General features: G+C 68.5%; 3 protein-coding genes across 8 annotated transcripts; all 3 read right to left on the reverse strand.

The window, feature by feature from the left end:
• Positions 1 to 625: 625 nt before the first annotated feature.
• On the reverse strand, positions 626 to 8,284 carry TEDC1 (tubulin epsilon and delta complex 1). 3 transcript variants are annotated; one of them, XM_086362659.1, is made up of 8 exons: positions 8,066 to 8,281; positions 7,890 to 7,968; positions 7,314 to 7,516; positions 6,889 to 7,044; positions 5,907 to 6,005; positions 3,657 to 3,743; positions 2,996 to 3,163; positions 626 to 2,494 (listed from the first exon to the last, which is right to left on the reverse strand). In XM_086362659.1, the coding sequence occupies exons 1-8, from the start codon at positions 8,207 to 8,209 to the stop codon at positions 2,171 to 2,173; spliced, it is 1,260 nt and encodes a 419-aa protein (XP_086218785.1). In that variant the 5' UTR covers positions 8,210 to 8,281; the 3' UTR covers positions 626 to 2,170. The 3 variants fall into 3 exon arrangements, with proteins under 3 accessions (XP_086218785.1, XP_086218786.1, XP_086218787.1); XM_086362661.1 differs by having other exon boundaries at positions 2,217 to 2,494; positions 5,887 to 6,005; positions 8,066 to 8,284; XM_086362660.1 differs by lacking the exon at positions 6,889 to 7,044 and having other exon boundaries at positions 2,032 to 2,494; positions 8,066 to 8,284.
• Positions 8,285 to 11,269: 2,985 nt separating this feature from the next.
• CRIP1 (cysteine rich protein 1) lies at positions 11,270 to 19,505 on the reverse strand. Of its 3 annotated transcripts, none has more exons than XM_086362670.1 (6): positions 19,369 to 19,505; positions 18,341 to 18,419; positions 11,765 to 11,859; positions 11,617 to 11,674; positions 11,491 to 11,537; positions 11,270 to 11,401 (listed from the first exon to the last, which is right to left on the reverse strand). In XM_086362670.1, the coding sequence occupies exons 1-5, from the start codon at positions 19,450 to 19,452 to the stop codon at positions 11,497 to 11,499; spliced, it is 357 nt and encodes a 118-aa protein (XP_086218796.1). In that variant the 5' UTR covers positions 19,453 to 19,505; the 3' UTR covers positions 11,270 to 11,401; positions 11,491 to 11,496. The 3 variants fall into 3 exon arrangements, with proteins under 3 accessions (XP_086218796.1, XP_086218795.1, XP_086218797.1); XM_086362669.1 differs by having other exon boundaries at positions 18,263 to 18,419; XM_086362671.1 differs by lacking the exons at positions 18,341 to 18,419; positions 19,369 to 19,505 and adding an exon at positions 12,688 to 12,782.
• On the reverse strand, positions 19,461 to 24,526 carry LOC147348835 (cysteine-rich protein 2). 2 transcript variants are annotated; one of them, XM_086362667.1, is made up of 8 exons: positions 24,438 to 24,526; positions 21,479 to 21,573; positions 21,344 to 21,401; positions 20,939 to 21,079; positions 20,799 to 20,867; positions 20,629 to 20,723; positions 20,068 to 20,125; positions 19,461 to 19,994 (listed from the first exon to the last, which is right to left on the reverse strand). In XM_086362667.1, the coding sequence occupies exons 1-8, from the start codon at positions 24,478 to 24,480 to the stop codon at positions 19,927 to 19,929; spliced, it is 627 nt and encodes a 208-aa protein (XP_086218793.1). In that variant the 5' UTR covers positions 24,481 to 24,526; the 3' UTR covers positions 19,461 to 19,926. The 2 variants fall into 2 exon arrangements, with proteins under 2 accessions (XP_086218793.1, XP_086218794.1); XM_086362668.1 differs by lacking the exon at positions 20,939 to 21,079.
• Between the last annotated feature and the right edge of the window lie 475 nt (positions 24,527 to 25,001).

Here is a 25,001-nt window from a genome sequence, read left to right on the forward strand (position 1 = left end):
GCCTGAATCACGGCTGTTCTGCTTGCAGGTCTCCTGCACGTCTTCTGCGACGGGCTTGTGTTCTAGAAGACTTGGAGCTTCGGCCCCTGGACCCCAGGAGGCCTCGGCAGGGGGCCCGCGTGCCGTGACCCTCACTCCTTGACTCTCCCCTTGGGGGCAGCGCGGTTCGAATCCAGGCACCCCGCCCCCGCCCCACACCTCACCCACAGGCAGCCCTGCCCGTCGCCCCTGGTTACAGCGAAGGTTCATCTGATTGCCCGTTTTCTCTCCTGTGGGGCCCCTGGACAGACAGCTCCATCCGCTGCACTCCAGCCTTGACACACAGCAGGTGTCGCAACAAGCTGCCGCTCCAGCTCCTTTCAGTGACCGGGCCTCCGCCTCAATGCAGCGAGTCCCCACCGAGCGGGGCGCGGTGTGCTCACCTCCTGCAGGGCTGTGTCTGCGGGTGGGAGGCCGGGCTGGCTCCAGGACACACGTGGGTCTGGCTGCCCCATGCGAGGCCAGGGGTTGGGGGCAGGATCTGAGCCCAGGGGTCCAGCCTGTAAACCTGTCACATCACAAGCAGAAGGGGACTCTGGTGGCCAGCAGGCCAGGGGGAGTGCAGAGATGGAGAGGCAGCGGAGGGTCAGAGAAGGAGCCGGCGAGGTCTGAGGCCCAGGGCAGATTCTCTGGGGCCTCTGGCCTGCCCACTGGACCTCAGCCCCCCGAAGTGGCCGGATTGTGACCAGGCTCATTTATTACGACAGCAGGAGGAGCCCGACCCCAGGGGCCCAGCCTGCACCCCGCAACCTGGGCAAGCTCCTGTCTCAGGGTCACCACAGGGGCCCCCACCGCCCACCAGCCTGGCCTCTCAGGCTGGGCCACCTCGTGTTTCAGGATCAGCACCCCAAGTCCCACAGACACACGGACACACGGGGGTTCTGGCTGAAGTGTCCTGGGCCTGCGGGTCAGCGGAGCAGCGACAGCCCTGAGGCACTGAGCTCCCACTTGTGTTTCTAAAGCTCGGGCCCCGAAGGCCGTGGCCATCACGGCCCCAGAGGATCCACAGGAGTCAGGGCATCCTTCTGTGGACTTGTTACCATCTGGCAGGCAGGAGGGTGGTGGCAGGGAAATGAGAAGCAGCCTCAACACCTGAGGTGGAGGGCCTGGGTCAGGTGCCTGGACCCCAACTGCAGGCAGCAGGGAGCCACAGCCTTAGCAGGAGGGCTCTGGCCAGGGAGGGGGTGCAGGGAACCCAGAGGCCGGCCGCGGGGTAGGGTCAGACAGGCAGTCCTCAGAGGGGCATCCGCTCACCGCTGCCGGCTCTGCCCGATGCTCCAGAGGCCAGTGCAGAGGCGCCGTGGGCATGCCCCACCCGGGACCAAGGCCTGCACCAGCCGGTGCCCCCAGGCGGACGGCAAGGTGCCAGTGAGAACGTACCCTGGGGGCCCAGGGACCTGGGGAACAGGGCAGCCTGGCCCAGGAGGCCAGGCCCCATCTGTGCCCACAGGGGGCGGGGCGTGAGCACGAGAAGCCAAGCTCCCAGGACGGGGACAGGCTGGCTCTGGCGGGACATCCCCGGACAGACAGCTCTTTGTCAGGCGGGCCCCGCTCCTGCATGGCCTTGGAAACAAAGCCGCTCTGTCTGCAGCGGCCTCCCCCCTGGGCCCCTGGGCACCGCCCCCAAGGGCAGAGCAGAGCCCCCACCCAGGGCTCCCGCCGGGCATTCTGATCTGACACTCACGCATAACCACACACGTCCCAGGCACAGGCTGGCCCAAGTGGGGTGTGCAGAGGCACCCAGGGCACACTGCCCAACACCCGCCCCGTGCTGCAGGCCGTGCCCGTCTGTCCAGCACCCGGGCAGCCCTGGGCTGGCCCCGCCTCACCACCCTGCCCAGGGGCCCTCCCTGGGCCTGAGGGGCGCCCATCTCCCCAGAGAGGCCAGCTGGAGCCTCGGCTCTGCCAGCAGGCCTCCACAGTGTTCCTCAGAGTGCTCAGCAAGGCCTGACGCCCACGGCACCACGGTGGGCTGCCACGACCTCCTGGGGGCAGAGCCGGGGCCTGCTCCAGGCCCGCAGGGCGCAGGCGCGCTCTGCCCGAGGTGGGGCCCCGGGTCCCAGAGCCTGCACCGCTGGAGGATGGACCCTGCCCGTCCAAGGCCGTGCAGACTCGGGGGCGCCTGCAGCGCTCAGCGTGCGGGCGGCGGGACCCAGATGAGGCCAGGCCGCGCTCCTGCCAGCCTGGCCAGCTCTTGCCGACACTGGCCCTGCAGCTGGCGCAGCGCCGCCTCCAGGCAGGCCTCCCGGGCCCTGAGCGCCTCTGTCGCCTCGGCGGCCCACAGGCCCGGGCCGCCAGGCACCTTGGCATCGGTCCTCACCAGCCGGCGGGGCCCGTGGGGCCGGGCCCGGCCCTCGTCCTGCTCCCAGGCCCGCTGCAGGGCTGCCAGGTCCTGCGCCACAGCCGTCTGCAGGGCCCGCCTCGCGGCTCTCCACTCGGGCCCGTGGCCACCAACCTGCACAGGAGACGGCAGCAAGTGAGCCAAGGACGAGCCGTCTACCAGGACACTCCCCGGGCTCCCTGGCTCTCACTGAGCCTGACCCCCGCCCCAGCCCCGCAGCAGCCCCTCCCGTTGCCTAGACGTCACTGCTCCGAGGCCTGGTCCCTCCAGGCTGTCTCACCCTCATCGAGCACCTCAGCCCCAAGCCGGGGGCACTAGGCGCCTGGGACGTGGCCCACCACCCTGCCTCGGGCCCAGCTCCTCCCTGAGGCGTGGCGGGGAACTGGGCCTGGCTGATCCCTGCAGGCCAAGTCCCAGGGGCCTGCTCAGGGCCCAGGGCACAGACCCGGGGAGCCCACCATCAGCCCCACCCAGCACTCCAGCCATCCAACAGGGTTGCTGGGGTGAGGCACCGGGGAGTCTGGCAGGTGAGCCCACGTCTTCCAAACAGAGCGAAGGGAGCAACCCCAGCATGGAAGTCCATGGTCAAGTGGCCCAGGCCCACAGCCAGCTCACCACAGCCTGCCAGGCGGCCCGCCGGGCCTCTGCCGCCTCCCGCAGTTCCTCCTGCAAGGTCTGCAGCTCCCGCGCCAGCAGCCGCACCGCTCCAGGCCCGGGCTCGGGGATCCTGGGCAGAAACGTGACCGGTGAGGCCTCCGGGGAGCAGGCGTCCAGGACTGTGTCCTGCAGGGAGAGACCTCAGTGAGAAGGAGGGTGGCAGGCCTGGGCCTCGACCATGGGCCAGGTTCCCCAGCCAGCGGGGACAGCGAGCAGGGCTCAGCTCCCACCCCTAGGTCACAGAGGGGGCTGGACCGACCCTCACCCCCAGGGGCCTGGACACCAGGGACACACAGAGGGCAAACTTCCAGAAGGCTGAGACCCCCTGAGGACCTCCTGGGTCTCCTCAGGAGCTGGGAAGGGTGGAGATGGAACAGACGGATGTCTGAAAGAGCCCCACACTCGAAACCCAAGGCCCAGGTGAAAAACCAGCTTCAGGGTTGGGTGAGGGGGCGTCCCCGAGACCTCTCTTCTCGCCTGGAAAATGGGAAGACCCACCAAGGCCCAGGGCTGCTGTGGCCAGGGCAGGGCAGGGCAGGGCAGGGGAGGGGAGGGTTGGGATGGGAGGGGAGGGGTGTGGAGGGGAAGGACAGGCAGGGGGTGGGGGGTGCCTCCTGACCATCCACTGCCAGAAGATGAGCTCCCGGTGCCGCCACTCCAGGGCCGCCTCCAGCCGCGCATTCTCCATCTCCAGCCGCCGCAACAGCTGCAAGGCAAGCCCCGCGGGTCAGAGCCAAGCGCAGGGCCCCGCCATCATGCTCACCGCACTCCTGCCTCACAGCAGGCCGACGGGAGGAGCGGGCGGCCTCACCTCCAGCACCCTCAGGCCTTCGACCACCCCAGGAGCCTCCGTGCCCGCCCCAACCGTGGGTCCTGCGGGTGGGGGCCGAGTGCCGGTGCCCCTCACTCGGGACTCCACGCCACATCCCCACTGACGGAGGGTTGCACCCTGGAGGCTTTGGGCAGCTGGGGGTCCTGGACAGCAGAGACTTCTGGGCTCTGGGAAGCCCCTCCCCTGTAACCCCCTAAACCTGAAGGCAGGGCAGGGGCTGCGCGGTGCCTGGCTCAGGGTGACGGAGGACAGGCCATGGGCCCAGCGTGGAGAACACAGTTGCACGGCCCCCTGCGCCCCGCCCTACCCCTACGCCCGCACCCACAGACCCCGCACCGGCGCGCGTGGGTCCAGGCGGCCCCTGTGCTGAGCCCCCGCCCACCTGCCCGGGCCGCCACGGCCTCAGGAAGCCGAAGGGGGTGAGGCCAGGTGTGGGCCACCCAGAGGGCCCACGGCAAGCGACAGACACATCGGCCTCCACAGCCTCCCAGGCCTCTGGTCCCCTGGGAAGGCCCAGGCCACTCCTAGAAGAGAGCCCAGAATGTGCTTCAGGACCCAACAAGCAGCCGGAGCCAGCACTGAGGCTGCCCTGATGGCCTTCTCTCTCAGAGGCTGCACGGAGACCCAGGCCACGACCATCGTCATGCCACCGGGGGCTGGACACCCCTGGCCAGACGGAGGGGGTGCCTTGAACACCAGGCCAAGGGCCCAGCCCAAAGCCAGTGGAGCAGGGTAGAGGCAGACTTACCTGCGGTGAGAACTGCCCTGTGACCTGGGGGAGGCCTGTGGACCTGGCAGGGTGGAGCCACGTGCCCACACCACACACACGCACACACCCAGTGGCGAGTGAGAAAAGCAGCTTCATTGGTTCCCAAGAACAGTCCCGGGGGTGCCCACACCCCCAACAGGCAGGCCGTACAGAAGCAGACTGGGGACAAGGACAATGCCCAGTGCCCACAGCGCGCCTGGCCGCTGACGGCACCAGAGGCCATCCCAGAAGCTTCTGGGACCCATCCCAAGAGCACAGGCCCTTCAAGTAGGCTGCTCCCAGCTGCCACCCGCAGACCATCCGCAAACCTTGGGAGGAAGTCAATGTAACCCTCCGCCTGGCCACGACGACGCTTTCGGTACTGTGGCACCAACTCGCACCAGCCCCCAGGCGGAGGGGGAGCTCCCCCACCACAGCGCCCACGGAGGCTGGGGTCCCAGACAGCACCAGGCTGGGGCTGCCACAGCCCCCATGCTCCCCCGACCAGGGGACCAGGGGCAGGAAGCCTGGGCCCTGCTGAGTCACCCCAAATGGGGACCAGGCCAAGGGCATCTCAGTACACCCAGATGCTGCCTCAGCACCTCAAGGGCCAAGCACAGTCCTGCCCACAGAGCCAGCCAGACAGCCGCCAGGAACACTGGCCAGGTGGGCCCCATGGGCCACCCTGACCCCACATCAGGGAGCAGACCCCCAGGAGCACGCAGCACTACAGCCAAGACCTGCTGGGTCCATCCTGAGCCTCAGTCATTCTTCCCGGCCAAGTGCCCCCAGGCCAGGCAGTGCCAGCCTCACTCTGGACGGCCAGAGCCCAGTACTCAAGTTGTGGCCACCGGTCTGTCCCAGGAGCCCCTGGCCACGTGAGCCTCCAGGCAGGACACAGTAATGGAGGGGGCTCCTGAAAAGAAGGTCAGCAGAGAGTGGGCCACTCCCAGCCCATCACCAGGCGACATCTCCACAGGCTCAAGGCACCCACACCCGTCAGCCCAGACCCTGGGCGTCTTCCTTAATTCCAGCATCCCCCCCGCCACCGCCACAGCTGGCTGCCAGCCGCCCGATGCCTGTGCTATCCCCACGGCCCAGACAGTACCCGGCCACACACACACTGATGGCGGCACTGGCAGGCCCGGGCAAGGAGAGGGACAGAGGTTGTGCCCATCCCCCACGCAAGCCAGATGGTGAGCTTGACGACCACCCACAGCCTGGGTGTGCCACCCTCCCAGACCCCTTCTCACCTTGGGCCACACCCACCTTGGTCCCACCAGCCTCACCTGCCGGCCGCCCTCGGGGTCTCTGAGCAGCTCCGTTTCGGTGACAGACAGGTGGCCAAGGCTGCGGTCACTGTGGCAGCCACGGGTGTATGAGTGGATCTGAAACGCAGCGCAGACCCCATGCTGAGCATGTGGGTGCCCCCCAGCACTAGGCAAGGTACAGACCGGGAAAGGGGGTTCAGAGAGGGCCCAGCAAGGGACAGCAGTCAGCACTGCTGAGGCTGGCTCAGGGCCACCAGGAGGCCCCGCAGAGGGAGGAGCACCCCCGCCCAGCTCCTGCACCCCTGTGCCCGCCGCAGACCATCAAGTGGCAGGCCTGGGCGGTGGCAGAAACAGCCCCAGACAGGCTCGGTGGCCCAGTGAGGCCAATGGCAGGGACACAGACCACCTGGGTCTGGGGGGCAGGGAGGTGCACCAGCGAGGGGAGGCCTGAGGGCAGCAGGGAGGTCAGCAGGGGGGCCCGTCCCACACAGCAGGAGCAGATGGAGCCCAGACAAGAAAGGGTGAAGGCGTCCCAGGAAACGCGAGCTGAGCAAAAGACCCTCTGCCAGGGGTTCTAGCACCAAAGAGTCCTGTGCTAGAGGGAGCCCAGGCCACCTACCCAGTCACTTCTCAGCCCAGAACATGCCCTAGGCCAGTAGGGGGACCCCTGTGCCCCCACAGCTGAGCCCTACCAGCCTTTAGGATCCCCGATAGAGCTGCCCACTGCCTGTGAGCCTACACCCAGGAGATAGTGGGAGGACAAGGTACCTTCCCCCCGCTGGCTTCCCTGATTCCCTGCCCCACAGACGCCCAGCAGCACCTGCTCAAGGCCCCTCCTGGACAATCCAGAGCCGTAGCGTCCCACCGTCGGGCCACCCCCAACCAGTCAGTCCCCAGCCAGGCCTGGGAAGACCCACATCCAGCCAAAGACCAGCCCCTTCCTGAGCTGGGAAGCTGGACAGGCCTGTGCAGCAGAGAGGCGCTGCGCGAGCGGCACTACCTTGCCCAGGAGGGCGCACTGCTCCTGCTGACTGGCCATCAGGTTTCGCCACTGGAGCCGCAGCTTCCCCATCAGCCACTGCAGGTGGCGGATGTCCACACAGCCTTCTGCTTCCACACTCGGAGCAGACAGGCCAGGGCTGGCCAGGGCCTCACACTGCGGAGGGGGCAATGGTCACACGCTGCCCCTGCACCCCACACAGGGTACCCCAAAAGGGAAAGGAGGCCCAGGCGAGTGACCACCGCCAGGTCTGAGGGGTGCCAGGAAGAGCTGGGGACAGACCCTGTGGACACACCGGGCCCTGCCCTGCCTCCGTGTGCTCGCCCGAGCATTCAGGAGGGCAACGCTGACCCCCACAGGGCCGACCTTGCCGATCCAGCTCCCGCACCCCAGATTCCGGCCCGGGCTGGGATTCCTGCACTCACCTCACACACGGGTATCTCGTCGCCCAGCCTCACATGGCTCTGGGTCAGCAGCCGCTCGGGCAGGGGCCCGCGGGCCAGGAGCCAGGCCAGGGCCAGCAGCAACTCGCGGCCACCCTGTGAGCCGTCGTCCGGGAGCTGCACCAGCGCCCGCCTCGGGTAGCCCTGGGAGCGCAGCGCCGACTTCACCCAGCGGGCTTGAGCCTCTGCGATAGGAGACGCCAGCTCAGGAGGGCCACCCACTGGAGGCGACACTCCCTCAGACTCTAAGGAAGGGCCCCACGCGCGACCCCAGAGCAGAGAGCACGCTCGGAAGGGTCCCGTAGGGACACGGGGACCTAGCCAGGAGGCGGGGAGGGGCGGGGCCACCACGGAGGGTCCGATGAGGAGGCGGGGAGGTGAGCGGGACTCTGCAGAGGGCTGTCCCGTGAGTGGATGGTGGGAGGGGCGGGGCGGGGCCACCAGGACCGGTCTGGCGGGGAAGCGGGGAGATGGGCGGGACTCTGCAGAGGGCTGTCCCGTGAGTGGTTGGTGGGCGGGGCCGGGGCCGGCCAGGGCGGGCCTGGAGGGAAGGCTTACCCAGGGCGAGCGAGGCCGAGGCGCCGTCGGCGGGCAGCGGCGAGAGCACACGAAAGAGCAGCCGCCAGAGCGCGGGGGCCTGCGGGGATCAAAGAACGACTGCCAGTGGAGCTGGCCACCTCCCTTAGTCCACCCACGGGCCCACCGCGCCCGGCTGCCTGCCCTGCTGGCCTCACCGCCTCCGGATGGTCGAACTTGGCGCGGCGGAAGGTCTCGGGGCTGGGCGCGGCGGGCAGCGTCCGGCTCAACGCAGCGATGGCCTCGGGCAGAGCCCGGGCCGCGTCCGCCGGGTCGGGCCGGCGCAGCCGCCGCCTCCCCATGGAGCTCCCACTGGCCTCTCCGGGACAGCGCGCCACAGCCTCCGCGCGTCCAATCCCCGCGAGCGCGGGGTCCCTGCGCCCAATCGCCGCGCATGTCCCGCCCCCGCTGGGCCTGCGCCCAGTCACCGCGCAAGCTGGGACACGCCTCCAGCTCCCCCAATGAGCGGCGCCTCCGGCATTGGGTGCTGTCTGTGCCGCCCCTTGCGGAGGCACTTCCGGTGCGTCGAGCACCAATCGGCGTTGGGAGCTCCGCGGGGCGACTCAGTCTCCGCAGCCCCGACACGTCTTGTCCTGATCCCACCAATCAGCTCCGCACCTCCGGTTGCTCCAAACGGCGGCAGGGCAACCGCCGGCGGCTAGGAGGGCAGCGCTGCTGGGCGCGAACAACCCCGGGAGCGATCCTCGGCCTCCTCGAGCCCTCTCGGGCCAGGCCGCTGCGGGCTCCCGGGCCCGGCCGCGCGCACCAGGCCGCAGACGCGGGGGCCGGCACCCGGGCACCGGGGGACGTCCCTCGACCGATCAGCCCCGCGCCACGCAGGAGGGTGCTCCTCCTGACCGGCCAGCGACTCTCCCCTTCAAACCTACGCCTGCAGACCCCCGCCCGGCCCCTTCCTGTCCAGTCCAGCCTCTGCCTAGCCAGCCCCCTTTACCCCTTACCTCGTCCCCACCCCACCCCTACCTGCCTCTGTCCTGCCCCTTCAGCCTTCTTCCTACCACTGAAGAGCGGGATCCGCACGGCCACTTTGGAAAGCAGTTTGGGTAATTTCAGAGCTAGCCTTAAGTTTACCAGACGACCCCACAATAGAAGTGCCGGGAATCTACGAGGACTCGCCTAGACATGGAGGAGGGCAGATACAAAACACTATATGATGTGTTATTGTTCAGTTGCTTAAGTCGTATCCAACTCTTTGCGACCCCAGGGACTGCAGCATGCCAGGCTTCCCTGTCCTTCACTATCTCCCAGAATTCGCTCAAACTCATGTCCATTGAGGGGGTGATGCCATCCAACCATCTCATCCTCTGTGGCCCCCTCCTCCTGCCTTCAATCTTTCCCAGCGTCAGGGTCTTTTCCAACGAGTTGGCTCTTTGCATCAGGTGGCCATAATAGTAGAGCCTCAGCTCAGTCCTTCCAACGAATATTACTTTTCATCTATAGGAAGAGTCCAGAAAGCAAGTGTACAGAGACAGGAAGCAGGTGACCTGGACAGAGGCTGGGACCAGGGTGTGGCAGCAGGTGGGCATGAGGGAATTTTTGTGGGCAAGGAGACTGGTCTATAGTTGGATTGTGCTGATAGTTGCAGAACTCTGTGAACTGGTTAAAAAGCACGGAATGTGCATAGGTGAGTTTTATGGCATGAAATTATGCTTCAATAAAGCTGTAAAGAGGACAAGAGTAGGGGAGGGAGAGAAGGCAGAGAAAGTGCTCCCCAAACAACCCCAGCCTTGGCCAAGCCGACAGGAAGTGTGGTCACACCTGACTCCCCCATCTTCCTCCCAGTCCTTACCTTTGCCTGCCCCCATCTCAGGCACAGCCAGCTGCTCATCCCTTGTGTCCCCCGCAGAAGTGACCCCTTTCTCTAGAACTTGGCCTCTGACCCAGGCACCTGAACCCCAGGAGGCTGTTTCACTGGCCACCCACAAGCAGCTTACCTCCCAAGAGTCCTCCTCCCACCACGGTCATGGGGGCATTGCTGTCTGCCCCCTCACCCCCAACTTCAGTCCCTTCCAGGGTCCTCCTTCAACTAGGACTGGGACCAGCACAGGCTTCCAGTCTGGCTGTCTTCGGTCTCTGAGCTCGGAGACTATCCTGGTTAGGCCCGCCAGCCGTAGTGCCGGCAGACTTTGCCCGAAGTGGTTCCTGAGCCCTTTTCCCTCTCTGGTCTTCGCACCTGCTGGGCCTTCTGCGTGGAGTATCCTCCTTCCCAGCCTGAGGCCTGGCTGACCCACTCTTCTGCAGGCCTCAACTCTCTAAGCACTCATCCGCCCCTCACCCCCAGACAGCAAACCACACCATGAGGCCAGGAGTCAGCTGCCTCTTCAGGGCTGCCTCCCAGCAGCTCAAGGCAGACTTTCCTGTGCACACAGTCCCCACTCTGCGCTTGCTCTGCCCACAAGCCCTCAGTCCCTGGGCCCCAAAGACACCTCCACTCCCGCAGCACTGAGACACCCAGGCTCACTCAGCCTCCTCTGCCCCCTCCTCCTCGGTCCCATCCATCCCCAGAGGCTCTCCAGCTCCCACCCCTCGGAGTTCTCTGAACCACCCAAATCTCTCTCTCTCACACACACACACACACGTGACCCCACACACCTCCCTGGGGCCCCCGACGCCTGTCCAGAGCCAGCCTGCCAGACCCATAGCCAAGCCATGGGGCAGGGCGGAGGCCACACACAAGGCTGAGATGACCCCTCTGGGCTCTTTAGATCAAGTTCTGGGACGGGGCAGTCTGCCAGAGCCAAAGCAGCAGTGACCAAGTAGGGGGAACGGGGAGGGCTCTGAGGGAGGCTCAGGCTGACATGAGAGTTTCCAGACAGCCCCCAGCCGTCGCTCCCCAGCCAGTCCTCACAGTCCCCCATCAGGCAGAGGCCACATGCTAGCCCCTGGGTGTAGGGTGGGGGCAGATGAGGCAGGTGGTGTCTGGGTGAATGCACGGAGGGGGCTGGCTCCATCTGGTGGGGTGGGGTAAGGAATGGAGACAAGGGTGGAGCCACAGGAAGTGGGGAGGGCAGGCAAGGGCTCCCCACCACAGCGCCCCAAAGCTTCTCAAAAGCGGAACCAGCTCAGCGATTCACCCTGTGGCCCTCTGTTCCTGCTGACCTGTTCCAGAACCAGGGAGGAGGGCTGCACATCTGCAGAGCTGGACAAGGGGCTGTCCAGCAGGGCTCCCCGCAGAGCACCCCTGCCCGACCAGGGCAGCAGGCAGCAAGGCTGGCAGCAGCAGGAAGAGGGAGTGCCAGCGTGGCCTGGCGTCAGGACCCCCAGGAGTGCCCGGCGTGGCCTGGCGTCGGGACCCTGGCCACACCCCTGCACTGTTGCTCCAGGGATGCAAACACACAAGCAGGTCTTCCAAGTGTCCGCATTTATTGAGGGCAGGGGGGGTCTATAAGGGGAGCCCCAGGTGCCTGTGGAGAAAGGCCTGCCATTGGCCTGGAGGACAGCAGCCCAGCGGGCAGCTGGAGATGGGTCTCCAAAACCTGTGCAGAGACACAAGGACAGAGGTGAGTGCAGGTCCAGGGTGCTCTCAGGGCCACTGGGCCGGGCGGGGTGAGGCGTCGGGAAGTACCTGGGTTTACTTGAAAGTGTGGCTCTCGGCTCCGCCGCGCCCAAAGCCTGCAGAGGGGTAGAGGGCAGGTTAGGGGTGGCCAGGGGCTGTGGAGGGCTGGGTCAGGCAAGGTCGTGGGGAGCATACCTTTGGGTCCGAACATGGCCGCGTAGCAGGGGTGGTTGCAGTAGGGCTTGCCTTCATGCTGCAGGGAGAGCGGCCATGAGAGTCTGCCGACCGGCCCTGCCCCTATCCCTCAGCCTCCCCGCTGGCCCCGCCAGGCCCCACCACCGACCTCGGCATGACCCCCGGAGGTCAGCGTCTTCCCACATTTCTCACACTTGAGACAAGGCCGATGCCAGTCCTTCCCCAGGGAAGTCACCCGCTCAGCTGCAGAGGCACAGATGAGACTCCGTGAAACGGGGCACACGCACACGCTCACACCCACGCTCTCCAGACCCCTCTGCCAAGGCCCGCCCACAGCGCCCCGTGGCCCACCCAGGGGCTCAGCGGCACCTGTGCCCCCGCGGGTGGGGCACCTCCAGTCCCCAGACCGTCGCGCCTAACGAGCGGGAGTGGGCGCTGGTCCTCGGGGCGCCCCGAGGGCTTGGGTGGGGCTGGAGGAGGAGGAGGTGGGGGTCTCGGGCAGGACCGGGCCGGGCTCCCAGACTGAGCCCTCCCCCGCCGCTGCACCGGCGACCGCAGTGCTGGGGCGGGAGGGACCTCCCACTTCCTCCTGCCCCCCCACCTCCCCTGGGCTCAGGGGCGCGGGGCGGGAGGCGGCGCCCGGGGTTGCGCCGCCCGGGGCGCGGGTTTCCGCGTCTGTTTCTACTTAACGATGGGAGAAGCGGCCCGAGCCCCGCGTTCCTGCCGACCCGCCGGGGTCCCCGCCCAGGGCGCGCCAGGGAAGGGGCGAGATAGCGGGACCCGGAGACAGGGAGACCCCAGAGTCAGGGAGATTCAGAGACCGGAGACTCAGTGAGACCCGGAGAGAGAGCGGGGCAGAGATGGACGGCGACCAGACGCCGGAGGCCCGACCGGCACACCAGGCGGCCACCAGCAAGGCTAGGTGTCGCCCCGAGGCGCTGCCCAAGGTCCCCCTGCGCCCTCGGCCCACCCGGGCAGCCCCGCGGGATGGACCCTGGGCCGCGCTTCCGCGTGGGGCTGAGGGGGAAGCCTCAGCTCGAGCCGGGGAGGGCGAGGGTGGGGTGCGCTCACCAAAGTACACCTCTTTGCTGCACTTGGGGCACTTGGGCATGGTGGCGCCGGATCGGGGCAGATGGCCAGGCGGGAGCAGACCGGAGCGCTGGACTGGGTGGGTCGCGCCCGGTCCGCGTCTTTCAAGGACCCCTGGGCTCCGCCCCTTTGGGACACGCCCCCAGCGCCCCGCCCCCCTGAGTCCTGGACTTGGACCCGGAGGCCTCGGATTCCAGCCAACAGGCCAAGAAAGGTCATCTGGTCCACTCTCGCCTTGGGGCAAGACCCGGGCCTGGCCGACGGCAGAGTGCGGTCCGAGGGGGTCCAGGAGGTCGGCGGGCACTCTCGCCGACTGGACTGGGCTGGAACCCCGGAGGAGCCCCGCCCTCGCCCCGGACTCTGGGCGGGAGCTCCCCAGAGCGGGAGAGAGCACCCCACGCGCCCCGCCCCACCCCCGCCTCAGAGTGCTGGAGCCCCGAAGGTAACCGCTATAATGCAGAGAGATGCAAATGAGCGTGTCGTACCTTTCCAGGCCTTTCCCTAGATACAGGGCAGGGGGCACCTACCAGGGCATTCTCAGCCTGGTAGCCCTCCCCCACGAACTGCCCTCCGCCTTCATCACGCGTGGGGCCAGAAGGTTGCCCCGCCCGTCTCCTACCCCCAAGGGACATCCCAGTCTCCACCGAGCCCCGCTTCGGCCCGCCCCTGGATGTCCGTCGGACCGCAGCGTAACTCCCCTGAGATTCCGAGACGGGACATCCCCTCCCAAGGCGGGGACACCCATCAACGGCAGGGCTGGAGATTCTGCGGGATGTCGGGGGTTGGGGGAGTCTGTGCGGCAACGCCCAGGCCTCCGTGGAGCTGCGCGGCGGCGGGGGAGGGGTCCTTATCTCCGCAGGAAGCGCCGAGGGCAGAGGGCGGAGAGGTCCAAGTCCGACGTCCAAGGACGGGGGGGCGGCCGGAGCCTCTCCGGTGCCAGGCGGAGACTGCAGGCCCCACCCGCTCCAGGAATGGGGGAAGGCCAAGGGTGCGGGCGCTGGCGGGCTGCAGGGCCCTAGGCCATCCTCCGCTAACCAGCAGAGGCCTGCGGCCTCATGGCGGGCGTCGGGGGTTGGTGGGGAGGCCGATGGACGGGTTTCCGTTGCCCCTCAGCCCAGGCGGAGGCAGGGAGGCCTGGGTGGGGTCCCCCTGCTCCCCGCCCCGGAGGACACTGCCCTGCCCCACCCTCCTGTCGGTCAGTGTCGCCCAGGGCACCCCCTCTCGCCCTCTCCTGCAGGAGGGGCTACCCTCCCTGTGGACCCTCCACCTCTCTGCTCCACCGTGACCCCTCAAGCCACACCCAGCTCCTGGCTTCAGCAGAGCCTCAGCGCTCAGTCCTCTCCCCATGCCGGCCCCCACCCCGAACCTTCACCAGTGTCCTTGGCTCCCCTCGACACACCCGTCCCTCAAAACAAATCGTCATCTCTGGGCCTGACCAGGCCCTGTCCCCACGGAGGGCGCTGGAGACCATCCTCTGAGAGGCCCTCAGCCCTGAGCGGAGGGAACCCCACCCCCTCCCCCCCAGCCTCCCCCCCCCACCGCCCGGCCACCCCACCCCCTGGGCCTGTCGCTGGGAGGAGGGGAGCGACGGCCTCCCCCCCCATCCCGACCCTACCTGCCCTCTGCCCCCCGCCAGGCCCCGCGGTGGTGGAGCACGCCCCAGCCTCGGGGAGGTCAGCGCTCGGGACCCCATGCTCCCCTACCACTCTGGTCCTCCCTCCTCCCTGGGACCCCCCTCTGAGAGTAGGCCACAGCTCTGCCCCCCACTGGGGCTCCGCAAGCCCTGGGGTCCACAAAGCTCGAGCCCTGCCCTGGAGCCCCAGGTGGCTGGCTGCCTGCTGCCCTCAGGAGCGGTGCCCACCCTCCACTGCGGGAACCACACCAGCCTGCCCTGCCCCGAGCCTCACCACTCTCTCCCCCCGGGCACAGGAGTGCCTCCCCGGTTTCTGGAGCTGTGGCTGCCCACCTGCCCCCACCCAGCCCTTGGTGTCTCCCTGGCTTGTGCCTGGTCTACCAGGCCAGGCCAGGAACAGGAGGGTTGGCCCAGGTTCCCTCCACTCCTGGCTTCATGATCAAGAGAGAAGTGGAAATGAGAGACAGCCAGAGTGGGACGGGCAGACAGACAGACAGGCAGAAGCAGAGAGGGGAGGAAGGGTCGAGACCCCCCGGTGACAGAGAGGGCCGGGTGGGTGGGGGCACCGGGCAGGACCGTCTGGGGAGGTGGGCGTCTGTCACGGCAGACCCTGGGGTCAGGCCACAAGTGGTGCGCGCACCGCCCGAGTAGGTGTGCCAGGCGGAGGTCAGCTCCCCTGCGTGATGAGCCCGAGGGAGCAGTGAACGGCTGGCACCCAGGATGCGCACGTGTGTCCAGGGCCTGCGGGCACGTCTGTGTGGGCACACCCATCTGAGTGTCTCGGGGGCTCCGGGGCAGGGGGCCACCCTGAGCTGGGCTCGGCTTCCTTCTGCACACTTGGCCCTGGGGATGAGCCCTCCCCCTACTGGACTCCAAGCCCCCCAGACTCTGGGAGTGGGGGAGCAAGAGCCCCCCCTCTTACAAACCAGGGTGATGAGTCTCTTCCTGGCCTGCCCAGCTGTTATTGCCGTTGCCATAGCCACAGCGCAGGCTGGTGTGGGGAGGAGGCCAAGAGGGGCCAAGGCCCATGGGCGTAGCCCTTGGGTTGGTACTTAGCACAGTTTTTCCAGACACGCACACACCACACACACACACTCTCTCTCCCTGGAACCCTCCCAAAGCTTCAGCTCCCCCAGCTCCCTATCTGCCTGCCCGTCTGTGAAATTAGGGACCCCCCAAAGCTGCAGTCCTCCAGCACTGGGGAGTGTGCAGGGTGGACAGCTCCCACAGCCTCTAGACTCTCTGGCCAGGCACGGCCCCATTTGAGGCTTCCCTGTGAGGTGCCGGCCAGGCCCTAACAGCCCCTCCAGGAGCAGGCTTCCGGCTTCCATCAGGTCACCTGCCCCAGGAAGCTCTTGGGAGGGGCGGGGCGCTGACCCGGCCCAAGGTCAACCAAACTCAGGACCACTGGGCCAGTTCAAGACCCAGCCCTGCCCTGCCTGGCCCTTTGGGGTCATTAGTGGCGTCTGCTGCACGAACACACGGAAGGCACAGTGAAGCACCAGGCGCATCCCAAGACACGGCACCCCGCGCGGGCAGCACCCAGCCCCGCGCTCTCCCTCCCAGCACTGGCCCCAGGGCTGTGGGCATCTGGAGTGTGAGGGACAGAGCGACCAGCACAGCCTCTTGCCCCAGGCTGCTCTGTGCCCAGAATACACCCCCTACACTCTGCCAGCGTGAGGTCACCCAGGGCCCTGAGACCTGGGGGAGGCTGCTGCGGGGTTCTGGCTGCTGGCCAAGGCCACCAGCGCGTGCTCACCCTCTCCGTGCACACGGCCACACCCTCACCCGCTCGTGTTCCACCCAGACGGGAACTAGGTGGGACTCTGCCCCACAGCAGGATTCTGGACAGAGAGGGCAGGCGGGGGCCCCAAGGCGGGCTCACCTGGGCTCCAGGCACTGGGAGAACTTGTGGAGCAAGGCTCGGCCCCAGCGGCCGCTGAGGAGCCTTCCAGGGGAGTTCTGCCCTCGGAGCTACAAAGACGCCCACCCCAGGCCATACACGGTGGCCCTTGCCCCTGGCCTTCGCCAGCCAGTCCTGAAGCCTCCACCCTGCGCCCCAGGCTCTGGGCCCTCCTCAGCATGGACAAGAGTAAGGCTGTCCCCTGCGAGGGCTGGGCCGGCAGGGCTGCTCTGGCATTCCTGCACCCAGTGCCCTGCGGCTCCAATGTGTGCTCGGGGACCACTGCTGAGCCCGGGCCAGAGCCGGCTGCCTACCCCCAGAGTCCACCCCTCCCTGCCCTTCCTCCAGGCCCGGCTGAGTCACAGGCACTCAGACATTCCCAAGGCCTATTTTTAGCAGCTTGTCTCCCAGGACCCCCTGTCTGCCCCAAGGTCCTGCCCCAGGTGGCCGTGAGGTGGGGGCGGGGGGGATGGAATCTGTGCTTTCCCAGGAGGGCTCCGACCCTGTCCTCCGGGCCTGAGACCAGCCCAGGCAGGAGAGAGTCCCTCCCCTCCTCTCTTGGAAGCAGGCCCGGGATGCAGAGGGGCTGGGGCACCTGAGCCGTGAGCCCCCTCAGCCAGCCCTGCCAGGGCCTGCAGCTCGGCTTGTTGAAGTGCCCCTGCCCTCCCTACCCACCCCCGCCCCCCAGGATGAGCCTGGTGCCAGGAATCTCTGTATCCTAGAGCCAAAGGCCATGCAGAACGGCCTCAGATTCCAGCCTCGCCAGTCCGGCAGCTGGGCATGTTCACCGCCCCAGACCCACCCCTGCAGCCACTGGGCCCTGAGAAAGTGTGCAGCCCGCACCTGGCCGCCTCTCCCAGCTGTCCTCCCTGGCCCCGCCCCCAGCGGCCCAGGGCCAGGCTCACAGGCACTCGGTGACTTCTTGACCCTCAGCTCCTGGAACCACTACCAGTGCGTTGGTGCTGGAGAAAGGTCATGCCCCCTCCAGGCCTGGAGGGGCTCAGGGAGGCTAGCGGAACAGGGCGGGATCCCCAGGGAGCCTTCACAGCAGAGGGGCAGCCCAGGGCTGGCACTGGGGGGTCACTGGCCCAGGGGAAGCTGGTGGGGCTGGGAGGGAGAGGGGCTGGGGGATCTAGGGCAGGGGTCAGGGGATTCCGGGACTCAGGAAGTGGGGACAGAGGAAGCTGAAGAGATGCCTGGCGTGGGGGGCAGGGGAAAGAACACCAGCCAGGGCCTGATGGGATGCATGGGGGCTCAGAGGGCCCTGTGGAGGAAGTGGGGAAGACTGGACCGGTGGGAGGGGGTGAGGCTGGGGAGCAGGGTGTCAGAGGAGGCCGGGGTGCCCTGCCCAGCCCTGGGGTTCTGGAGCAGAGAGAGGAGCTTAGATGGCATTTCAGGGCCGCCTCGCTGGCCGGCGGGGTGCCCGAGGAAACACCTGGCTCCCTGGAGCTGGGGTCCCCTAGGGAGCCCCGGCAGCGCGGGGCCCCCGCGGCCCCCACTGGCGGCACCCGGCGACCGCGAGGAGCCCGGCGGGAGCTGCCCCGCCCCGGTTTCCATGACAACCCCAGGGAAACAAACAAGGAGGCTCAGCACTCTCCCGCGAGCAGGAAACGGAACGCGGCCTCCCCGGCCAGACCCCGCGAGTGGGAGGCACTAGCGCCAAGCAGGTTGCGGCCGATCCGCCCTCTGGGGGACCCGGTGCCCCTCACCCTGCCCGCAAGGCGGCAGTCACACAATAGGCGCCCCTCCTCCCGGGTCTGGGGGAAGGGCTCGCAGAAGATCGCGTTTCCCTCGCGTAGTTTCCACTGGAGCTTCACAGAGGAAGAGGGGCCCAGCTGTGCTCTCAGCAGCCCCCACTGGCTGGACGGCAGGAAGTTTCCATCCGGCAAGAGGAGCCCTCGGCAAGGGCGGGCCTGGGGGTGCCCCCAACGACCCCCCCAACCAGGGAGCTTCGGCTTAGCAGGAGGGAGGGGGGAATGGGGAGAGTCGTCCCAGCCGCTCCTCTTGAGTGCACCCCTTACCTCTGCCCGGGGTGAAAGTGGGGCGCCCCTGGGGTACCTGCACCAGGGCCTCCCACCCCCCGGGGCAGGCCAACCCGCCTTGCACGTCCTGGCTGCGTTCCCGGCGCCGGCCAAATCCAAGGAGACACTGCTGCCCACGCTGGACGCCCGGACGGGCCTGGAGGAGGGAGGGCGGCTTGGGATTGCGGACACCGAGCCGGCCGCTCCACCCGAGGGACACGGATGGCTGCTCGAAGGACAATGAGCCCGGCCTGGCTCAGCTGTCTCAACCTGCTTCCTGGAGAATGAGCCAGGGAGGGGCCTGTGCCAGGGGCTGGGGTGCTGAGAGCTGGCCCCGGGGGTGAGGGGGTGGGGGCAGGGCACATATGGAGTCGGCTGCCTACGGTGCCTACAGGCCCAGAGATGACCAGGTCCCGAAGCTCCTGGCTCCGGGAGGGCCAGGCCTCTGGGGATGCGGTACTGGGAGCAGGCCGGCGCACGCGCTGAGCCGTGGAAGGCGGGTCTACCAGGGCTCTGCCCCGGAGCGGAAGAGAAGAGGCGCCCTCTGGCGGGCTGCTAGGGAGCCGCGGATAAAGGGAAGGCAGGAGCGTGGGCGGGAGTCTAGGGGGCTCCTCCAGCTGCTAGGGGTTCCCGGTTGCGAAGGTCAGCCTGAAGAGGCCAGAGGTGACTCCATCAACACGGCAAACCAGATGCAGAAACTCTGTTCAGGCAGGAGCACTAGGCCCTCCAGACAGCCTGCATTCTGTCCCTGGGCTCCCACCTGCCCAGCTGAGAAGGTGAGCTCCCTGGGCAAAGACTGGCACAGATTCTGCCTCAGGTGTCCTGCCCACCCCTCGCCGCTCCTCCCCTGCAGGAGGGGTCGTCTGTCCCTCCCTCCCTCCACCGGGTGCCCTCAGCTCCCCTCCCTCCAGCTCTCTGCTGGACCAAGGCACCGCCTGGTTTTAGTGCCCCTTTCTGGGCACCAGGACCCCAGCCTCCCGCACTCCCCACCTCCCTCTAGTCCTTCCCAAGGGCCCAGCCCCCCACTCGCCTAAACCAGCCCAAACAACATCCTCCCTGCCTGCCACCCATGGGCATCACCCTTGGGCACAGGGCCCCGCCCCCACCTGAAACCGGGCCCAGGCATGCCGGGGGCACTTGTACTGAGAGATGGGCCCTCGGCTGCGAGTCCGCCCCAGAGTTGCAGACATGTGCGCCCTTGACCTTCAGACCTTTTATTGGTAGCAAAAGTCCCAGCACTCAGAGTGTGAGCCACGTGAGGGCGGTGGGCGGGCGCTGGCGAGGCAGGCGGGAGGAACACGGTGAGGGGCGTGGCTGTGGCTGTCACTGGCAAGTGGGGCATAAATAACACTGTGGGCGGGATGGGGGCGGCTCCACCTCAGAAAGGTCACCCAGGCCACAGAGACACCAGGGGCATGTGGGGCCACGAGACCCCGACGTGGGGACACGTGGGGCCAGGACGAAAGGGGGCAGCGGGCCGTCGGGGACACACAGGCAGATACACCCGGAGACAGGGACGGGGCAGGGTCCTGGGGTTAGGGTCCTCCCCCAGCTCTCTGGCCCTGGACTTGCAGGTGCAGAGGCGGCCTGGGCAGCGGGCACTCTCCCCGCGCAGCCAAGCAGTGGGCCTGGGGTCAGGGACCCGCACAGAGCGGCCCGGGGGCCTAGGGCTGAGCTTTGCCTTCAGGGTCCTTGTCATAGATGTAGCTGCCCACGGCTCCCGTGTTCACTCCTGCAGAGAGAGACCGCTTGGTGGAGGAGAGGGCGGGAGGGGGCCCGCGGCCCACACTCCAGCCGACACTCACCCTTGGGTCCGAAGAGTATTCCGTAGCAGGGCTTGTGGCAGTAGGGCTGGCCATCGTGCTAAGGACAGGGTGCGGGTGGTGAGAAGGGGGCCACAGACTCCACGCCCACCGCCCCCGGTGGCCTCCTCCACGTCCAGGCGCCCGGCACCCTGAGCCCTCGGTTCCCCAGGTGGACTTGGAGGACGCAGCGCCGCCGCACCAGCGTCCGTGCGCGGTGCGCGCACCGCGCCAGGCGGGCCTCCAGGGGGCAGCGCGCGCCGCCCCTCCGGGCCCGCAGCTCCCCTCGGGGCCCGCCTGCCCACCCCAGACCGCAGCCCCCGCGGGCCCCCGCCCGCCCCTCCCGGCCCGCCTCTCCCTTCCGGGCCCGCCTGTCCACCCCAGACCGAAGCCCCCGCCCGCCCCTCCCGGCCTGAAGCTCCCCTCGGGCCCGCCCGCTCCACCCCGGACCCCCGCCCACCCTCCTCGGGCCCTCGCGTCCCCGGACCCTCATAGCCCTCCTCGGGCCCGCCGCTCGCCCCCCGCGCCGGCCCCCCTCGCCGTCCGGGGCCGCTCGCCTCTCACCTCCGCGTGCCCGCCCGGGGTCAGCGTCTTCCCACAGCGCTCGCAGCGCAGGCACGGCCGGTGCCAGTCCTTGCCCAGAGACGTCACCTTCTCGGCTGGGGAGGGGACAGAGGATGACGCCGGGGCGCCCGGGGAGCCCTCCCAGGCAGGGGCCGGGCGCAGCCACTCACCGAAGTAGACCCTCTTGTTGCAGCGAGGACACATGTTGGGCTCCCCGGTGAACGTGGTGACGCTGGAGGCTGGGGGAGGGGCGGGGTCAGGGTCTGCCGGCGCCGACCCCACCCCCGAGCCACACACTCACCCCGCCCACCTCTGCTGGGCCCCTTCGGGGGGCCGCTGGCTTTCCGCTCCTCAGTTCGGGCCACCGGGACCTCGATGGGGCCGGTGACCTGGGGTTTCTCGGCAGAGGGCTTCTCGTAGATGTAGGAGCCGGCCCCTCCGATGTTCACCCCTGGGTGGGGGCAGGCACTGGACACGGGAGCCCGGGCCCTCCCCACCCCCGCACCTCTCAGCCACCCCCAACTTCCCAGGAAGGCTCCTTCAGCCATGGGGGGCCAGGACCGCATCCCCAGAGGGCCGCAGTGGGGAAGGCAGGGAGAGTGCTTGTCCTTCCAGGAGGGAGGGGACCGCACAGGCAAGGGGAGAAGGGGACCTGGGTCGTCTGAGCTGGGCGGGGTGTCCCCACCGGCCTGGCCCATGGGGGACCCAGTCTCACCTTTGGGTCCAAACAGCGTGGCATAGCAGGGCTTGTGGCAGAAGGGCTTTCCATCATGCTAGGCAGAGGGCAGGGGTTGAGGGCGGGGGTCTGGCCCGGCTCCCCGCCCCCTCCCTGCCTGGGGGAGGCGCTCACCTCGGCATGGCCCCCAGGGGTCAGCGTCTTGCTGCAGTGCTCGCACCTGAGGCAGAATCTGTGCCAGTCTTTGCCCAGGGAGCTCACCTTCTCAGCTGGGCAGGAGGGCAGTGTCAGCACCGCGCCCCCAGCCCCCATGCTCAGCCCCCGCTGCCCCCAGGTCCCAGGCAGCCTTGGCATCTGGGTCCCCTTCACCCCCCAGGAGCCATGTGGCTGCCCCCACTATCTGCTCCTCATCACCCTGGGTCACTGCTTGGACCAGGCAACCTGGACGGGCTTCCAGCTCAAACCTGCCCCTCCCTGACACATGCCGCACACACCTGCCCCTCACACGGCCCCAGAGCCTCCAGGAGGGCCCTACAGGAGCTGGCAGAGCCTCAGCCTGGCTGATGGCAGTAGCGTCAAGCCTCCAGATCCCCGGTGGAGAGGCCAGTCCCTGTGGCCCCCCAGGGGACAGGGCAGGGCGCCGGCTGTCCATATTTGGCCTCCTCACCCTAAGCTGCGAGAGCACCGCCCCTCCTGCCTCCGGCTTTGGCGCCCAAGGTCTGAGACCAGCTGCTAAGGGTCACGTCGGGGGCCCTCCCTGCCCCCTGCCTCCCCCTACTCCAGGGCTCCTGGGCCGTCTCCCGATGGACGGAAGCTGGGGCTTCCCCAGGGAAGCACAGCAGGAAAGGGGCGGAGGACGGGGCAGGAAGCCGCTGGAGCTGAGCTGGAGTCCTCCCGACTGGAAGGGGCCTGGCCAGAGGAAAGGGGAGGAGAGGGGTGGGTGGGCTGGGGCCCCTCCGCTCGGGCAGGACTGGCCAGGGAGCGGGGACTCCTTCCCAGAGTGGCCCCTGCTTGGGCCAGGCCTCCCCCAGGGCACCAGCAGGGCGGGGAGCAGGAGCCGGGCCAGCACACCCCCAGGCCCAGGCGGCCTGGGAGGCTCCTGGAGGGCAGCTTGTGCTCCTGGTGGCTCAGGTTCGGGGCTTGGAGTTCTGGCTCCAGTGACCCTGGTGGCACCTGCTGGCCTGGCCAGGGGCAGCCTCTGGGACCCCCACCCACCATCCCCTTCCCAGGGGCACCACAGGCTTATAGATCTTTCTGGCCACTCCACCCTAGGAGGCTAGGGCTCAGACTGGCCAGGCCTCCCACAGGTCCATGCCAGGGCAGACAGGAGCTGGCTGAGCCCAAGGCAGGCTCAGATCCCATGCCAGACTGGCATCCTCTCCCAGCTCTCCCGCTGGCCAGCGGTTGCCGAGGCAGCTGCGGTTCAGGGCAGCCAGAACCATGCTGCTCTGGCTAGCTGTTAGGCTGTGGCCACTGGGGGGCAGGGGAATGACCCTCGGACCCACCGGGCAGGTCAATGGCCACACGTTACCAGCCCACGTTGGGAAGGCAGAATCGACTGAGTCTAATGGCTTGGAAAGGAACCAGCTCCCACCCAGCTGCCATTGTCGGGGACGCAAAGACTTGGCATCCTGAGGTCACTGCGGGGTGCCCTGGCCCGGCTCCTCTGTGCACCCACTGGGGTGCAGCCGGACTCGGGGTGGCAGCCTCCTGGCCCCGCCCCTTCCTCCACCAGGGCCTCCAGACCAGGAGAGAAGCCAGCCTTTGTTTTCTGCTGGGAGCCAGCAGCCGCCCAAGCAGGCAGAAGCGCTTTTCCGGGTTGTCCACGGGACTGTCGGCCCGTCCCTGAGCTGGCCTGGCCCGGAGTAAAGATGTGGGCAGCGGGGCTGGCAGGACAACCCTGGGGCTGGCCCCTACCCTGAGCCTTACAGGGATGAGTCCTGTCCGAATGGGGACCGAGGGCTGGGCGGGCTCCCCAGCAGGCAGCCGGAAGCTCCGCGGCCTCCAGCCAGGCCAGAAGCACTCCAGGCCAAATCCGGTCCCTCCCCTCTGGGAACAGCAAACAACGGCCTGCGCCTCCTCCTCCCACCCGTCCGCAGGGAAACCAAGGGGCCATCTTCACCTCGGCCAGTCCCCACCTCAGACCCAGGCCACTGCCCCAAGGATGACGAGAGAAGGGTCTTCTCTCTGTCCCTGTCTCTCCTGCTCTTCTGACTTGTGCCACTGTCTGTCTGTGCGGGAGTTGGTGGGAGGCTTAGTGGGCAGGGACCCTGGCAAAGTTGGGGAGAGGGCCAGCCAGGGTGAGGGAGAGTGGGGGAGTGAGCCAGACATCAGGTTAGGAGTGCCAGCGAGTGGTGCGCCCATGGGAGGCAGTCTCTGCCAACCCAGGGGGCTTCCAGGCAGAGACAGGCTCTCCTCCCCACTCTCTCCTCCCGGATGCCACTGTTCTGACCTTGAGGAGGTAGGGGGCCTGGCCACCTGGGTTCCAGCGCCCTCTCCTGCTTGTGAGGGTTCGTTCCTCACCCCAACCGCAGGAGAGTCCAGGGGGAACTTGCGCCAAGAAAAGGAGCGTGTCGGAACGCGTAAGAGGTGGAGGCCAAGGTCGCCCCCGCATGGGCTGAATCCAGACAGAGCCTAGACCTGGCCCAGCGTGGGCAGAGGTCGGGGCTGGGGTTGAGGGTCATGAAGCCAGCCGGCCCGGCCACATGTCCGTGGGTGGCGCGACTGGGGTCCGAGCGAAAGGGCAGAGAAAGGCGGGAGCGCGCTGGAAGCGTGCAGAGCTTGCTGCTGCGCCCGACCCCGCCCCGCTGGGCACAGCCAGGCAGGACCGCGATCGGCCCGCGAGCGCAGAGCGCTCCCCCAAGCCCGGCCGCTTTCTGGAGGGTCCACGCGCCCCCGCCCGCCAGGCCTCGGGCCCCCGCCTCGCCCCCATCGGCTACTTCGGGGGTTCGGGCGTGGCCGCCCCCAGCTCGTCGCCGCTCCACCCTCCGGCCGCACCCGCGTGGGCAGCGGACGAGCCGGATCCGGGCCGGGCATCCTGGGGTGGCGGCCGGGCGCTGGCCGACGAGCGCGGGGGGCTCGCGGCTCTGCAGCGGGGAGCTGACCCCAAGGGCGGCCGGGCCCGGGCACTCACCGAAGTACACGGTCTTGTCGCACTTGGGGCACTTGGAGGCCATGGTCCGTACGCCCAGTCGCCCCGCGTTCTCCGCGCGCGCCCGTCTCCCCGCCGCAGCCGCTGCCTCCGCCGCGCCCGCCGCGCCCGCCCCGCCCGCCCGGCTGTCCGCTCGCCCATTGGCCTGCGGCCGGGGCGGGGCGTCGGGAGCCCGCCCCCGGGGTCTGGCCGCCCGGGACGCCGCGGGGGCAGGGGCGCACCTGCCGGGGCGGACTGGGGGCTACGGGACCCGCCTGGCGCCCCCTGGCCTCCGTCGCAGGGTGGCCTCTACCGGGCCCGCTCGGTCCTCGCCTGTTTCCATGGCAACTTCGGGGCAACCGGCTGGGCCGCGGGTGGGGCTGGGACTCCGCGGCCCCCTGACGGCGGGCGTCCTGGCCAGCGGGGCCTCGGCCCGGAAGGGCGGCGTCGGGACACGCAGACTGACGCCCCGACGGCGCAGCAGCCCGCCCTGCCCGGTGCTGGCGTCCGGGTCCCCAGAGGACCCCACCCCACCCTGCTGGGGCCGCCGCCCTCTTCCCTTTGTTG

The sequence above is a fragment of the Bos grunniens genome, chromosome 21 (assembly GCF_055505025.1).
Source record: "Bos grunniens cultivar Pamir isolate PY7600 chromosome 21, Bosgru_T2T1.0, whole genome shotgun sequence".
Lineage (NCBI taxonomy): Eukaryota > Metazoa > Chordata > Mammalia > Artiodactyla > Bovidae > Bos > Bos grunniens.

Coding starts and splice junctions, on each gene's coding strand:
- CRIP1 (XM_086362669.1), bottom strand. CDS start 19,452: ATGTCTGCAACTCTGGGGCGGACTCGCAGCCGAGGGCCCATCTCTCAG. Junction 18,420..19,368: donor ATGCCTGGGCCCGGTTTCAG/GTGGGGGCGGGG, acceptor TCCCTCCTCCAG/GCCCGTCCGGGCGTCCAGCG. Junction 11,538..11,616: donor GGCCATGTTCGGACCCAAAG/GTATGCTCCCCA, acceptor ACCCCTCTGCAG/GCTTTGGGCGCGGCGGAGCC.
- TEDC1 (XM_086362659.1), bottom strand. CDS start 8,209: ATGGGGAGGCGGCGGCTGCGCCGGCCCGACCCGGCGGACGCGGCCCGG. Junction 3,744..5,906: donor ACCCCGAGGGCGGCCGGCAG/GTGAGGCTGGTG, acceptor CTTGCCTTGCAG/CTGTTGCGGCGGCTGGAGAT. Junction 2,495..2,995: donor GGGCCGCCTGGCAGGCTGTG/GTGAGCTGGCTG, acceptor TCTCCTGTGCAG/GTTGGTGGCCACGGGCCCGA.
- LOC147348835 (XM_086362667.1), bottom strand. CDS start 24,480: ATGGCCTCCAAGTGCCCCAAGTGCGACAAGACCGTGTACTTCG. Junction 21,402..21,478: donor CCCCTGGGGGCCATGCCGAG/GTGAGCGCCTCC, acceptor CCCTCTGCCTAG/CATGATGGAAAGCCCTTCTG. Junction 19,995..20,067: donor AATACTCTTCGGACCCAAGG/GTGAGTGTCGGC, acceptor CTCTCTCTGCAG/GAGTGAACACGGGAGCCGTG.